This window comes from Alosa pseudoharengus, unplaced genomic scaffold, assembly GCF_046254945.1.
Source record: "Alosa pseudoharengus isolate Yale_2024_CS ecotype anadromous, Long Island Sound unplaced genomic scaffold, YU_APseudo_1.1 YU_APseudo_1.1_scf_14, whole genome shotgun sequence".
Taxonomy (NCBI): domain Eukaryota; kingdom Metazoa; phylum Chordata; class Actinopteri; order Clupeiformes; family Clupeidae; genus Alosa; species Alosa pseudoharengus.
The window spans coordinates 27,913,284-27,929,607 of NW_027468609.1; the positions used below are offsets into that span (position 1 = coordinate 27,913,284).

The 16,324-nt window shown below is 42.7% G+C and overlaps 2 protein-coding genes across 4 annotated transcripts in view; one reads left to right on the top strand and one right to left on the bottom strand.

Moving 5' to 3' along the window:
• arl15b (ADP-ribosylation factor-like 15b) overlaps nucleotides 1-2,904 on the top strand; it is a 43,667-nt gene extending 40,763 nt beyond the window's left edge. For both annotated transcript variants that reach the window (XM_076284514.1, XM_076284515.1), the window contains one exon: nucleotides 2,252-2,904. In XM_076284514.1, the coding sequence (XP_076140629.1) occupies nucleotides 2,252-2,404 (153 nt within the window). In that variant the 3' untranslated portion in view covers nucleotides 2,405-2,904. The remainder of the gene's footprint in view (nucleotides 1-2,251) is intronic.
• Nucleotides 2,905-9,362: 6,458 nt separating this feature from the next.
• fstb (follistatin b) lies at nucleotides 9,363-14,760 on the bottom strand. 2 transcript variants are annotated; one of them, XM_076284516.1, is made up of 6 exons: nucleotides 14,594-14,760; nucleotides 13,581-13,772; nucleotides 13,149-13,367; nucleotides 12,805-13,029; nucleotides 12,117-12,347; nucleotides 9,363-10,349 (listed from the first exon to the last, which is right to left on the bottom strand). In XM_076284516.1, the coding sequence occupies exons 1-6, from the start codon at nucleotides 14,676-14,678 to the stop codon at nucleotides 10,261-10,263; spliced, it is 1,041 nt and encodes a 346-aa protein (XP_076140631.1). In that variant the 5' UTR covers nucleotides 14,679-14,760; the 3' UTR covers nucleotides 9,363-10,260. The 2 variants fall into 2 exon arrangements, with proteins under 2 accessions (XP_076140631.1, XP_076140632.1); XM_076284517.1 differs by lacking the exon at nucleotides 9,363-10,349 and adding an exon at nucleotides 10,446-10,794.
• Nucleotides 14,761-16,324: the final 1,564 nt, after the last annotated feature.

The following is a 16,324-nucleotide window of genomic DNA, read 5'->3' on the forward strand; positions in this document are numbered from 1 at the left end:
CACCTGGTGTTGTCCATGACACATGTCCATAACTCAAACGACTCCAATCTCTCACCCAATGACCTGCTTTGGCATTTTTGGCTGTGGTGCAACTCTCTCCATCTTCCGATCTACACGCGCCTCAGCCGCCCCTTCCTTTTTGCCCATAATAAATGACCAATCATCACCCCTTTCTTTTTACCCAAAATGCACTGTGCATATGCCGTCACCTTGCGTCACTCTTTAGCCACGGAGTTAACAGTCACGGCACAGACAGATTGGCAAAGCGCTACGCTGGGTTGGCAGCTTTGGTCATTCTGTGATAGGGATGCCAGTGTGTCGCGCCGGTGTCGTCGTAAAGCCGCTATCAACCTGTCCTCTGTCCTTCTTGTAGCATTTTATCGTCGATCTTGAACGCGCTCCACGAGAAGGAACAATGGACAAACACCACAGAGCGTTCCAAGCCTGCTCCAGCTCTTGGAAGCAGCGGGATTGTGTAATTTTGTAGCGATGAATTCCCAGACAGGGAAATCTTAATCAACATTCTTGGCAATGATACGGAGAGGCATTAGCTCAAAGGGTGTTTTGTTTATTCTTTTTTTCTCTCCCCTCTTCTCACTGTCTCTACTTCTGTTGTTTCCCTTGGTCTTCCTCTGACCTACTCTCTCCCTTATTCTCTCTCGTTTTTTGGACACATCCTTTGCTGTCTGTCATCGTGGCTATCCCTCTGGTTCTGCAGATTTGACAGTAAGGCAGCGTTTGAGCCTCTTTGCAGGAGAGGGTCTCTACAGATTAAACATAGTTCGATTTGCAGATTGAGCTCTGGTGTATAGATTTTCACTCTGCTCCTCACACTCCTTGCCAATAGCTCAATTTGTATGTTTTGGCCACTGAAGATCAACATTTAGAGCTGCCATTATCCTGGTCTGCTTCAAATTACAGCCTGGTTGTGCATAATTCTATTACAAGCTCTTAGTTATGTGGCTGTACCGCAATGAAAAAAAAAGGTGGCAGAGGGAAAAAAACAATCATGATTGCATCTATTGTACTTTTTTACTTGGACGGTGAAGCGGATTGCTAAGCTCATGTTTGAATGGTCTGTGTCTTGGTCATTGAAATGCGTCAGATATGTTGGTGTGTGTGCAAGAGTGGTAATGTGCACTGTAGTGCTTTTTGCACACATATTTAAACCCCCATTTTTGAGAAGGTTTGTTGCTAGGTGTTTTTTTGGCTTCACTGTATTTCTGTGATTGATGCCGATGAAACCTCAACTTACTCTACAAACCACTCTATTCAGAGTGGAGATTGGGGGCTGGTAAAGAATGTACATTATTTTGGCTGGAATTCAAGCCAAGTCACTGAGGTCTCCTTTGCAGTCACCACTGGTCTCCTCCCCCTTACACACACACACACACACACACACACACACACACACACACACACACACACACACACACACACACACACACACACAGAACCACCACACGACCACCTCAAAGCCCCCTAGAGTCAGAGACATCTGGAGTTTGAAGGATACCTGCGTCTGTTCCCAACCGCTGTTCCCTGGTGTTGGAGGCCGCGGCGTTCCGAAAATTCCTGAACTCAACTCCGTAGTCCGTCTGTGAAGTCTGGCTCCTCCTCGTGTTCATTATCACCTCTGGCTCACGCCGCACGCATGTGCCTTTGTTTCGAAAAAAAAAACGAGGGAGCCATGACCCGCAGTGACCATGCGACGTGTGTGGGGTGTCCTCTCGCTCTTGTACTTCGCCGCATTTGTTTATTTTCGCCGTCCAAGTTCGTGTCTTCCCCGAAGCCAGAGCTGATCTTTGGTAATCCTGATTATCACATCTGTCCCCCAATCCCCATGTCCATCAGTTTCCTTGGCCCTCTTTCTCTCTGTTTTTTCTCTGTCCTCCCCCTCCTTCCTGGTTGTGTATATGAACTGTGCGCATAGCACCTACTCGCTGACCGCTGATGATGGGAAGGAAAGGAATGTGTTGTCCGGCCTTTTCGCACAATGAAAATTATATCCGAGTGCAGTCCAAACAGCAGTTGTGCGTGGATTGCCCCCTGCTCTCACAGTTAGGGTGACCCTGGACAGAGGTTTCGATTGCATTTTCATTCATTTTGAACTCAGCATGTTTGTTAGTTCTCACCCAATGTACTGTTATTAATCTCTCTCTTCCCCCCCTTTCTCTCTCTCCCTCCCTCTCCCGCTCTCTCTGTCTCTCTTTCTTTCTCCCTCCCTCCCTCGTCCTCCTTTTTCTCCTAGATTAAGAAGTATTTTGAGCTGGAACCTCTAGCGCGAGGGAAGAGCTGGGTGTTGGAGGGCAGCACGGTGGACAACATGGACACCGTGAAAGACAGCTTTCAGCAGCTCATCTTCCTCCTGGAAGACAAGGACCAGGAAACAGGCAGGATATGAGCCCTCCAAAAACCTACAAATCCCAGAAGCCATCACACATGTATACTAAATACATAACTACAGATCTCCTAGGAATCCATAGGCCAAGCAGGAAACATTCTCTTTGGACCACCATGTAAAGTATGGAAATGATGAGGAGGCTGAAACACATGAACTGTGAAAAATAGACTTTGTATCCATAGAATACCAACTTTAGATGAGTATATGGACACATATCCACACAAGAAGACAGTATCACATTTGTGACCGATGTGTTTTCTCCTCGTCTGAAGTTGTATTGCCTAACTACAGTTAACATTGAACACTTGATTGCCATTTCTATCATGGAATATGGTTGTACGCATCCTCTCTTAAGACAGGTAGTTGCACATTGCTACTGACTAGTTAATGTTAACGCATTGCTCGGTATGTAGAACAACTGGAAATCATGTCATGTTATTCCCCCAATGTTAGTAGGTCCCTATGACACAGTGTGGGTGAGATGCTGGTTTGTACTTAAAGCCTTAAAGTTTGTACAGATTTAAATGTGTAGATGTGTCTCGCCTTCTAACCTGACTGATAGTAACTGTTTAACTTCATGTAGTATCACTCCACGTGAGCCCACAGATCACGTAAGGCCAAAAAAAAAAAAGTTTGATTCTCATTCATTCTCACAAAGGTAAGATGGCAGGTTTAAAAAAAAAAAAAAAAAAAACAAGCTGCTGTTTAGTTTTAATATGATCGAATCAGAGTAATTGTTTTATCACTTGATTTCAGCTCATGGCTTTGCTTTCTTTTATGTTCTTTTTCTTTGAATAAATTCTCAGGATTTTCATATGAGCCCCTTATTCTTTGAAATCCTCATAGAGATCTTGTGCATTTCATATCTGTTGCCATATCACCATGCCACTCGACAAAACAACGGTTCGCCTTGCATTCACACTGTTACTACGCCAAAGCAAGCAATCTGTTTGCATATTGTGTAGTTTCGCTTGCGGAAGCAATCAGTTTGCTGTAATCTCTTACGTTTGCACAATCACTAATTAAAACCACAAGCTGTGTATTCCATTGTAACCAACAGGACGTAGTCATTGCTATACAGTATTTGTCAACATAGGGTATATTTACTCTATATATTGGGCATTGCCATCACCTCTGAATGTAAAAACATTCTCCTCTAAATGTCAGTTCACCAAAAAGTCTGTTGTGCCTGTTGTTTCTTCTGATCTTTCCTTATCTCTCTCTTTGCCCATAGCATCTGTACTCAGTGTCCAAATGAAACATGTGCCACAGATCAAAAGGGGTTCCATAAAACACTAGTACCAGGACTGGAGGTCTTTTTAGAGCCACACTGGGTTCATTTTACGTGTATTTATATCTATCAAACATTTTATACCCTCCTAGCCAATTCAGCTGCCTTTTTGTAATAATAAAAAAAAATGTTTGTACATTTGTTACAGATAGTCTTGTTGACCGAAAGGGCACGTGCCTGCCTTTGTACTGGAAGAACAATCTGTGTTGTGTGGTTTGTCAGATGTTGACGTTAAGTCGTTCACACATTCAACTGTATATATACTGTATGTAATTTATGCTTAATTTCCACTTGGCAACATGGACAATAAAGGCTGGACAAGCACAAAGGAGTTTGAATTTTTATTTGTGGGAGAGTAGTCAGTGATCTTATTCTTCGCCATATGGGTAATACAATATTAATGGGTTAAGTTTGACATATTGATAAGCTCTTAGTGATCAATAGTCAGATGACTGATCAGATCAGATTCTGACTGACTACAGTGTTTGTCCTGGTAGCTCATACATAAAGCCTCTCTCACTTATCACTGCTCTCGAGTGATATGCTGCACTGCTTGGCAACAGGAGACGCCACGGCTAAGATCGGAACTATTTTCTATACCGTATTTTCCGGACTATAAGTCCCACTTTTTTTCATAGTTTGGCTGGTCCTGCGACTCAGGTGCAACCTATATATATTTATATATATGTTTTTTTCCTCTTCGTGACACATTTTTTGACTGGTGCGACTTATACTCCGGTGCGACTTATAGTCCGGAAAATACGATATATCCTTACCAACCACACTTGTGCCACATTGCTTAATTCAACCAAGCATATTCACAAAGCAAACCTGTCACTTTGTGTAAAATGGTGTGGCACAGGAATGGATTGATAATATTCTCCAAAAGCTTTTGACATTTTCATCTTTTCAAAAAATTCACTGTTTTGCATATTCTCCGAATATCCAATTAGGGAAGCTTTGCGTAATGTCTACCTCATCTGACATTTGGAGAACTTTATTTATTTATTTGATCATTTCTTTGTTTATTTACATACTCTGTTAGACTCTCTTGAACCCCCCTGCTTTTGACACACAGGCGACCCTGACTACAGAGCCCTGTGGGCCACTGCGACGGTCAGCGAGTTTCCCCAACAACTGATGACTCATCCTCCTACTCTGTCTGAGGCGTTTATTCGGTCACACACACACACACACAGAGCAGGGGCTTCCTGCATGACGGCTCTTGTGGGGTGAATCTCAGCTGAGTTCACCCATGTGATGTTGCGTGCTGTACATGCTCTGAAGAAGTGGAGAGCGTGTATTTTAAGGACAGTGGAGGAGTCATTAAATTCAGTGGGTGACAAGATTTCATCTCTCTGCCATATAATCAGGTGGATATTTAGTCTATTAGTGCTAGTACAACTTCACACTATCTATAAACACTATCTTGAATTTCCCCTTGGGGATCAATAAAGTATCTATCTATCTATCTATCTCTATCTCTCTCTCTCTCTCTCTCTCTCTCTCTGTGAAGTTGGTTTGAGACACATGCTTGATGTCCAGCATATCACTTCTAAATGGAAAAAAATATCTTTATTACAATATCTGTAGCCCTTGTTCAAAAAGGGAAAAATTGTGTGAGTTAAAAGCCTTTCAGCGTTCAAGGTACCACAAGTGTACTTTAAACACTCATATAGCTTGTGTCAAGCACATTTCGTAATTCAAAGTGCCTTGCATGGAACATTTAGGAGCATAAAAGATATTTATAAGACCCTTATTGAACAGGAGGGCCATCTAGACCACCCATATAGACTCAGGCAACTGCAGACACCACAGAGGGTGGCACCACCACTTGAGCTTTTAATAGTTAATGACTCAGGGTTTTTTTCTTCCAATAGTTACTATAGACAGATGGCAAATTTTGGAAGGCTCAGAAACTTTCTCCACAGACACAAAGAGTCAATGAAATGAAATGGGGAACAAAAAAAATTATATTTTGTCTGGTTGAAGACATTTGTATTTTAAGGGAACTTAAGACTTTCTCCGATTGCTCAGCCATCTCCCGCTATCTCCCAGACAAATATTAGTATGCAGACAGATGAACAGCCCGGATTAATCTTTAAACTTTAACCATGTCTGAACAACTTCACAAAGCCGTCTGCAAGACAGAAACTTTAAATCTGTTCCCCTTTCATCCAGTGTCAGTCTGGCGGGGAGCATTATGCTAATCTGCTTTAAAAAAGTCAATTCTCCTTCCATTCCATTACACCTGGATAGAGAGAGGGAAGTCGTTATCGTTACCTACTCAAAGTGTAGGTGAGAAAATTATCACTTTTTAATGGCAGTTCTCAACTATTTCTTTGTCACCAGAGTATACTAATCACTGTTTCACTAACCACTCTTTTCAGTTTTGATTAAAAAAGAAACATTTTCATGTTTGTATTTAATATTGAAATAGTGGTAAGACACCTGGCGGCTCATGGTAATATTGTATATATTAATATGGCAGGTTAACTATACATGTTTATACATGGTTTATTACGTTTGAGGTGCTCAAGGATACGTCTATTATGGTACACTGTATGAACAGTCATTCTTGGCATATAACATAGTTAACATAGCTAAAATACATACCATAACGATAGAAAAAACAGGATTTACCAATAAACTCTAGAGATTATTTTATTTGAGTTTTGATCTGCCCAGCTTCATGCATGCAGATCTTACAACACTAAAGCCTACTTGACTAAAAATCACAACTATGTCATTGTGTTTTTTATTTTTACATTCATAAAATGATTTGAAAGGCCAGTCATATGGAATGGTTATGGATACGGTTTTGTCCAAAGCGACAAACAAATACAAACAATATAATACTTAAATTTAACAGGGAACAAATTAAAATGTTGGTCAGACTATAATAAGGAGAATAGCAATAATAAACAACAATGTCAATTAAATCAATAACCTAATGAAATAGACAATGAAAATGAGGGAAAAAAGCAAAGATTATGCATATTCATGCAGTAGATATGTTTTTTACATTTCTAACATTAAACATTCTTTATATGAACCAATAAATGTTTCCCTTTTGTATTGTATGTGTGTTTATGAACCATACGCATTGTGCAACCCTAAATCATGTTGCTTTTAAAAGGCTTACCTCACAGGGAACAAAATGTTCATTCCTCTCATGTTCGTGAAGGTCATTCATTTTGGTGGCCCCATCAAAGTGGGGTGTAACGAGGAATGCATGCTCATTTGGGGCGCACTGTGCAGACTTTTGTCCGGGGAGCACACTTTCCCATAGGCCTCCATTGTCTTACATAAATATGTTTTCGATAACGAAAGAAATGCCAACAATTTGCCGCCATGATATACGGCGTGTCTCTGTCATGGCGTTTCAAAGCCAACAGGCGGTGTGCTCTCTTGCCAATTACGGGAGAGAGGTTACTTTCTCCCTCACTGCACTCCGAGTGCATTTTCTAAGAACGTTGTAACATGTTCCATTAACAGTACTTAATGGATTGCGAACCTCACCGAATCCTTTAACTGGGATTGCAGGTCCCACGCCACAGTTGTAATACCTATAAATTAGACAAAGGCCGTGAACTTGCCTAACCTCAGATCCAATAGGCAACAGGATTCATGCTCCCCACAAACTCCCCAATGCGTTCTAGTTGTTAAAATACACAAACACACAGACCATGATTTAGTCTTTCATGCACAACGTTGCAAACTAACAAAATTAGTCAATCTGCTTGCCCAAATTCTATATGTGCTTACGCTGCACGTCGACAGCCACATAAGACAGGAGATAGACTGGTTTTGATCACAGTGATAGCAGCAGAGAACATTTCAAAACAAACCCCGAAGTCCAGTCTATTTTGAGCCGTGTCTGTTGCATGCTGTGAGTGCACAGACCTCGGCTGACCGGCCCGGCACTGCCTCATAGCCATTGACCGGCTCGCACGTTCCTATTGAACTCCTGGGATAGTCCCAGCAGGGGGTTGCTGGTCAACTGTCTGCCCGGGATGTGCCGAGACACACACACACACACACACACACGCGCGCCATGCCCTTATACCACCAGGAAACAACCCGTGAGGATAGGCCTTTCTGCCCTGTCTGCTGGGAGTTTGGTGAAGAGAAATGGGGGTGGGGGTGAGGGAGGAAGGGGTCGGTAAAAGGAAACTGTCATTTGCACAAATAAGAAGACGACCAAAAGGGGGAAAAAGAAATGCTTGTTTGCTTTTGCCTGCCAACCCTGTATGAGTTCTTTACACCTCAGACTGTGGAGACTGTTTATTTAGGAACGCCCCTTTCAATACCTTGTGGTTTCTGTGAGGCTGTCATAATAACACCCCCTCCACACACACACACACACACACACACACACACCCTACTTTCTGAAGAAAAAGAAAGTAGTTAGAAAAGATGGTGTCCTTGTTTGAACTCACATGAATTGATATTACCATCACTCCCTTTCTGAAACAAGACAAGTGACTAGACTTTGGGCATCCTCCCTAACTTTCAAGGACAATAATATTGTCCCAGAGGGCATGGGAAGAAGACACACACACACACACACACAAAACTGCTCTGTACAATCACGTCAGCTTTTCTTTTAACATCGTTATGGAGGCAGAGTTTTTTTTTTTTCCTTTGCCTTTTCCAAAACAGACGCAGACACGCTCTATCCCACAGCATGGTCTGATAACAATCTCGCTGGCTGTAGTAATGTGAAATGTGATTAGATCCGCACTCAGTCTCCTGAGCCATCGCAGATGCCGCCTGGCAGGGTAGCGGGCAGCCCTGATACCTCCATCCACTACCAGCCCCCACCCCCACCCACCCCCTTTTTTAACACGGAGATATCAGTGCAGACAGAGCCAGCCAAGCCTAACACTGCTGAGTCAGCTCTTCTCTCAGTGAGGGAGAGAGAGAGAGAGAGGGAGAAACATGTGCTCCACCATGGAGAAGCATGGCAGACGTCTGTACCAGTCATTTTTGAAGGCACTGACTCCACACAGAATGGGAGATTACGATAAGCCCATCTGAAACACTGGGCTGACCTCTTTGGATGTCACAGGGGGCAAATGTGGCGTTACTGAGTCGACTGCTAATGAAGCAGTTAAAACTCCCACACGGCCCGATTAAACGCAGACCTCCAAGAATTCCCTGATTAATTGTAACCATCCAGCCAAGACAGGGGGAACGAAACAGGACAGTGTTTGTCTTCCTCGCCAATTAGCTGTCTGTGCAACTTCCTGGCAAAAATGAGTTTCCTCCACCTCCTCATGTCTTATTTACCAGCCAGACAAGTAGCCTACGTTGGGCAAGCCTACTGTAAAGGACAACTGCTGGTTGTTAGCAACTGCTTTGGCCGCCCTCTCAGGTAACCCACTTCTCACGAGCACAGGATAATGCCTTGCCCATAGCCTCTGGGGAGTGCTGTAGGTTTAATCCTCAGGGTCAAGGCTAATTAAGTTAGCTAAGTTAGTGCTACACCAGTGTAAACCTGGGTTAGTCTTCTCTTAAAAGAATGTAATACATGGTATTACACTTTGAGCTAGCTAAAAGCAGAAAAAGTCAAAGTGCAAGTGTCATGGAATACATTTTTTTTTATTACTGTATGACTATTTTTTGCTTTACAAATAGCATCATAACCATTTATATACATTAGACATTTACATTAAAAATACAAAACTATAAATTTATAACTGATCTATAACATTAAAAAATACATAAAGAGAAAAAAATATATATTAATGAGAAAATAATATATAATGCAAAGATTGATATTGAGTTAACATCTGTACATCATGATAAACCAACTTTGTCCTGTTGCTGTACATGAAACAGAACATTGACTGCAAATATTGGCATAAATGGTGTTCAAGCTTTATCAATGGCACATTTTAGACAACCAAACTGTGGAGCAGACAAAAGAGAATGTTCAACAATTTAATGTAGAAAAGAACACAAACCTGTTGTACTGTCAAAATATCACCCACTATGCAAAATGAGATGCTTCAAAAAAGAAGACATAAGATGCACCAGAAAAAAATGAACAAAGCCCCTTTGGTCAGCTTTGATTTGTAAACAAAAACAGATCCATTTCTCACACTAGCCATACATTTATTAGTGAGCATCAGATTTTCCATTAAATAAACCACATGCAGGTTAACGTTGTATTCCACTTACAAAGACTGGAGATAAAAATGACCAACACAAGAGCATACAATATTTGTACAGATCACCAAATAGGCAATATACAGCTTACCAAAGACTTCTAACATTCACTGGGTAGCATTGCACCTCATAATAAATAAAATTTCTCTAGAGGGTAATATACAAAGTGTGAGATATAGGTATACAGTTGGTCAGCCACTGCAGATGTATAAATAGGAAGAGAAAAAAAACAAAAACAAATGTGTATTATAAATAGACATCCAGAACACACAATGAGACATAACCGTGTCTGTTTCCTTCAACGTAAAATAAATAAGCACACGCAGTATATACAGTTATAAACACGACTCTGCAGGCCAGATTCGAGTGTCCCATTATCAATGTTGGACTATCCAGTCACAAGGGGAGACACATAAGTATAATCCATGTAGTCCTGGTCCTCATCTTCCACATCCTCCTCCAGCTCTTCAGAGATGGCTACATAAAGGAATATATTTATATATATATGTGTGTGTGTATATATATATGCAAAAAATGTATGCATGTACACAGAGAGCTGTTGCATCATCAGCAGTCTCACTGTTCTGAAACAAGAGGCAATGGCTGCCGTAGCCTCTTTTTCTCCTCTCTTGCTCTCTCTCTCTTGCTCTCTCTCTCTTGCTCTCTGCACTCAATTGGCTGGCTGTGTTCCGCTGCCGCCGCCGTCACTGCTGCTGCTGCTGCTGCTCGGCCCGGCTCGGCTCGGCTCGCTCCGCTGGCGGACAACGGTGAGTGAGATTACGCAATGTCATTTCGCACAAGGGCCCGCAGGATGGAGTAGCACTGGAGTGGGTGGGAGGGTTGGCAATGGAGGGGGGGTGGGGGTGGGGTGATGAGGTGGGGGGGACCGTGTGAGGGTCTGTAGGTTCAGTGGCCTATAAGCCTAGAAACAGAGAGAGAGGGAGAAAGAGAGAGAGAGAGGGAGAGAGAGAGAGAGAGGCTCTCATTTTGGCACTAGTGAGTCCAGCTGGTTCCCCATGGATGTGGGGGCCTGCAGGTATCTGTTTTTCATTTTCATTTTTCATTGTTGCTTCTTTTTTTTCTTTTGCAGTTTCGTTTTAAGGGAGCCAATTTTGCCAGCAGAATGTTTTGTTTAACTTGAAACAATAAAAAAACGAAAGCAGAAACACACACACATAAGCATTCCCTTATAAACTTCACTTCACAAACTACACTACTGACACAGAAACTGGTCTCAACTGGTCAGAAAATGGATGCCTTTGAATGAGGGCATAGTAAAAGATTTGTCCATAATTCATCAAGGGCACCACTTACGTGTCATTACAGTAGTAATATGACCATTCTAGGGTTATGGTGTTGCACATAATCTACCTTATGTGCTAAGACCTCTATATTTGGATTCTGGTACACTATCATAAACATCATACAATATTCACTCACGCTCACACACACACACACACAGACATAACACCATCAGTATTTCAGGCATAAAAATGCAGCAAGTTTCATAGAGTGATAAAGACTTAATGTCCCTATTTACATCAGGAAGACTGTGACACGCTTTTCTACTTTTCCTTGAAAGCACTGTGTCAAATCTTAAGTTTCCATTCTGGAAGTCTGAAAACTATTCCGATTTTGTGTCACTCCGGAGATTTCTGTGTACTTTTGCCCAGAACAGAGCCTTCGGTAATGACGGATCCGAAGTGATTTAGAGCTACCAATTGAAAACACCACATAACTCAAACACACCAATATTGACACTACAAATTAAGTAGAAACATGTCACTTTTTTTGTGCTCCGAATCCTCTCCAAAATCAATGTATCAGACTAATATGTGATAGATTTATTGTCCTGTTTTTCTGTATAGTGATGAATAATGAAAGTCGCAGTGCACAGAGGGCACATACAAGCACAGCTGTTTTCCAAAAAGTCCATTTCCTTCTGGTGCCCTGTGGTCTACACCAGGGATTTGGTGTTTTTGAAGGGGCTGGAGCAGGGGAGGGGGTGGCGTGAGGGTGAGGGGCTGGAGAGAGGTTGGAGGGGTGGGGAGAAGAGTGGGGCTGCTGGGGCTGCTGGGGCTGGGCAGGGAGAGGGGACTGTTTTCGTTTGAGGTGCTGTTTTGTTTGTAATCCTAATTTGACTTTTTGTTGTGTGTTTTGCTCTGGTCTGGTTTGTTTCTGTTCTGTTTGGTTTTAGTTTTTTTTTGCTTTGTTTTGTTTGGTTTTTAAGTCTCCGTTACTTACAGTTGCAGGACCCGGAGTGTTTGACCTCCAGGACCAGGCCTTTCTCGCAGGCGGCCTGCTTCATGGCGCACTCGCTGGTGTAGGTGGTGTTGTCGCTGGCGCACACGCTCTCCCCGGTGCCCCCCTCCGGACAGGCCTCCTCGCACACGGCACAGCGACCCCGGCCGGTGCGCGTGTCCCACAGACACTTCCTTCCACTGCGACAGGGGATGTCCTCACACGACCGGGCATCTTGGAGGGGACAGAATAACAACTGTTAACAACTGACTACGCCTGCTAATGGTTTCTCATTTGAATTGTGTGTGTAGATTTGTGTGCACTTTAAATGGCTGTAAGAGTATCAGAGGTGAACTGCAGGAAGAACTGTTCCAATGAAGTCAGTATTCAGCACTCCTCCATTTACTCCTTCACGGAGCGCTTGCTAAACACTATTGCACTGCTTTGAGGGGGTGCTAATCTAACACCCTATCTAATTCGTCTTTTGTGTTCCCTCCATGGTATAGCAATGTCAATTAATACCAGACCTAAAACACATGTTTAATTTGAAACAGAGTTCAATGGCAGGGAAGCACAGCTTGTGGTGATCAGATGCTAAGAAATGACTACACGATGGCGGCCAAGAGAAATACTTCAGACAATTTGAAGTTTTAAAGGGGTCAGATAAGATCTACCCGCGGCTCTCACACACCTATGCATTTGCCTTCGTATGCAACTCCAATGGATCTTCCCAGAATGCACGTGGCTCTCCTGAGGTGACAAGCACTGGCATAAACAATTCCATCATTCCCACAGAGGTACTGCTCCGGTAGTGATGCCTCAGGGCACAGGCGATTGCACGTCACGCAGAAGGCACTGTTAGTCTGGTCCACCACACACGTCGAGGTTCCTGGACACTGCACGTCATGGCACGTTTCTGTGAAGACATGTATTTTACATGTACCAATATCATCAAAGCTGAAACACTGACTTGTTTATTCTGGCAGGTTTCTGTGGAGGACATGAAAGAACAAGACCTTCTGAGTGGGCACTTACTTCGGCACTTGCCCTGATACTGGGCAGTCAGGTCCGGGTGTCGTTTGCAGCGAGCCCGGAGGAGGGCGCACTCGGTGCGATATGTCTTGCCGTCTGACCCACACACGGGGCCCTTCCAGGTGAGGTTGGAGCAGTCGGGGGCACAGATGCAGCGCGGCTTGTCCCTTTTGTTCATCTTGCACCTCTTTCCCGCACCGCAGTCTACGTTGTCACATGTCTCTAAATCAATCAGAGAAAATTGAACCACCAGTCAGACCACTAGTGAGGTCACTGAGGTCATATTTGCACATGGATGCCAGGCCAAGAAATTTGTTAACATTATCCTTTTCATGTTTTTTTTAGTTTTTTTTATTAATAACTATGTTATAATCGCAAAGGCTAATGCCTATTACGTCACACTGTTATATTTTTACGCACTCATATTTTACATACCTTTGCATGGAATGCAATTCGGGGCTCCGCCATTGAAGATCAGCCACCGGAAGAGAGTGTTGTTAGGCACATCCTCCTCAGTCCACGCGGTGCCCAGGCGGCCACCCCTGCAGCACTCCTCCCGACTCATCCCAGACATATAGAGGACCTGACACCTTCCATTCTTCCCTTGCTGAAGCCAGCAATTGCCAGCTGTAAAAAAGTATCGTATACTTCACTGAGAAACAAGTCTAAAACATTGCATCGTTCCACTCACATTATTTTCTAATTTTCTCATTAATAGATAGATAGATACTTTATTGATCCCCAAGGGGAAATTCAAGGTCTCGGTAGCATACAGACATCACACACAATTAATTCGGTTAACAGTAATAATCAGCCTATGGAATGAGAGTGGGCTGTTTGCACACGACATGCAAATATATAGGCTACGTAAACACTTGCAAAACTTCTCAATACAACTCAGCATTCCAAAGTATGCTACTCCTCACTCGCACAATAGTTCCGAGAGTAAAAAGACGTGCTGTCTCAATGTTAACGCACGGTTTTCGATTTTGAAATTCTATGACAAATGTTATTAAGTAACTTTTAGCATGAATCACTCCAAATTCAGTGCGCGCCTGACTTTCTGACATAATATATAACTGCCAATTTGTCTAAATAATAATATATATTTTTAAAAACTACTTTAGACATGATCTGATTCTAGTTCAAAACAGATGGCGTTGAGTAGAAGCGTCTGTAGCCTACACATGTAATCAGCAAACTCTTCACGTTATATACCACAACATAACTGTATGCACATGCAACTATATTCACATTTTTGCACTCTGAATAACTGTATTTGTTCTGTCCACCAAACTGCCAGAGGAGATGCGCTATAGTAAAAACTTTAAGTTCAAGGCTGTGCATTATACCAAGAATGAAGGACTGCAATTGCACTAAATAACATGTTTTTCCATTTTATTAGTCGAATTAAGACATATGCGTAGTCAGAAGCAACTGCACTGTACCTTGCACTTTGTGTTCATCCATAAAATGAGCGAACCATAAGAAAAGCGCGATGACGCTTTGGCGAAGCTGCAGTGACCGTAGCATCCTAGGCAAATGGGACGAGTGAGCGACTAAGATAGCCAGCTGAGTTTTCTGCTGACGATGTCCCGCACTCAATGACTGTCATTCAGACGGATTCTGACTCGCTTTTAAATCTATATGAGGGTCTCTTGCAGAAGTCTGAGGTGGGCGGTCTTCAAAGTTGTGGGGGGTGGAGAAAGTATTATAAAAGTTCCCCTCACCAAAAAAATATCAGGTGACTTTATGGAGCTAGCGACTCTCCTGACGAACAGAAGTGTTTGGCGACAGTGGTGGCGCGCTACCGACAGTTTTTTCTTCTTCTTGATAGCAGACATACCTTTTTAGTCCTACAGATTGCAATTGACCAAATTAATTTGCATCTCTGCTTTGGTTATTTGGTCTGCGTAATATGGGGACAGTCTGTGGGAATGGTTGATGATAACCACTGCAAATTCATCAGATACTATAGACCTCCTGAATGTTGATGAGCCTTTTTAGACTATACGCCTACTTTACATACATACATTTGATGTAATTTAGGCTAATGTAGTATATGGAGAAAAGTGCATGTCTCCACCCAAACTAATGGACATTCATCTTAAAAGGTGGACCATTACAGTGAATTCTTATTGATGGTAACAGACATGGGAATATGGAGTTCTAATAATAGATCTAGTTGAGACAGTTGTTTGGTCCTCCCCTGGGTCAAACTTGTAAATATAGCCTTACAAATCCTGTTTCAAAAGAGGCTGCGGATTCGTCAGGAGTATTAAATTACAGTGAATGTGGTGCAGGACACCGAAATCCTCCTCTCTTTCCACACACGACAATCGACCAATGTCCATCACGCTCCTCAGGTAGTAGACATGAGCAGGGTAATGCAGGTAGACGATGACATCAGAACCATGCCACAAAGAAAAATTAAGGCGTTGCAACGACCCCTCTGCCGGTAGACAGAGAGAATTACAATGTCTGTGCCCAGTCTCCGTAATAAAGTTGCAGAGCGTCGACAAAGGACTTTCCCGTCAGTCAGCATCTCGATTTGTTCTTTATGTTTGTTTACTTGTCCTAGAGGGAAACACTGCCCTATATCCTTGATGCCCGACGTGAATGGAATGACGTAATGATTTATAGACTACCACTAGAAAAAAATCAACTCCCATGCCAACCTACTAAATGGGTTACATAGGTCAACATATGTGTCGCTTTACTGAAGTAACAGTGAACGCAAGGTTACTCAAGGTCTTGATGAACAACACAGTCGCAAAAAAACCAACCTCCTCTGAATTGGAGACACCTGCTGGCACGAGCTCATAGAAGTGAGAGCCATGACCGTGCGTTGCGATGGCGAAAAGGCGCAGATTACACCGAATACTCATGACATGCATGGAGCATGGACATAGGCCTGAGAAGTTCCTGAATGGAGCAGACATCAAAGATGGCAAAAGCACACACTTCCCATACTCAAGTAGAAGTAGCCTACAGATATGTAAAAAAAGACTGGTAAAAGTATAAGTACTGATTCAACCTCTCTATTCAAGTAAAAGTACCTGAGTTCTGATATGTACTCAAGCAAAAGTAAAAAGTAGGCTAGCCTTTTTGGAGTATTTTACTGTCTGTTTCTGATAAAAGGAGCAGATTATGAGCTACATATTCCAATATAACAACTA

Excerpts from the sequence above, each read along its gene's own strand:
- fstb (XM_076284516.1), bottom strand. The coding sequence starts at position 14,678 with ATGCTACGGTCACTGCAGCTTCGCCAAAGCGTCATCGCGCTTTTCTTA. Across the intron at positions 13,030-13,148 it reads GTATCAGGGCAAGTGCCGAA|AAACGTGCCATGACGTGCAG; the intron begins GTAAGTGCCCAC and ends ATGTCTTCACAG. Across the intron at positions 10,350-12,116 it reads ACACTCCGGGTCCTGCAACT|CCATCTCTGAAGAGCTGGAG; the intron begins GTAAGTAACGGA and ends TCCTTTATGTAG.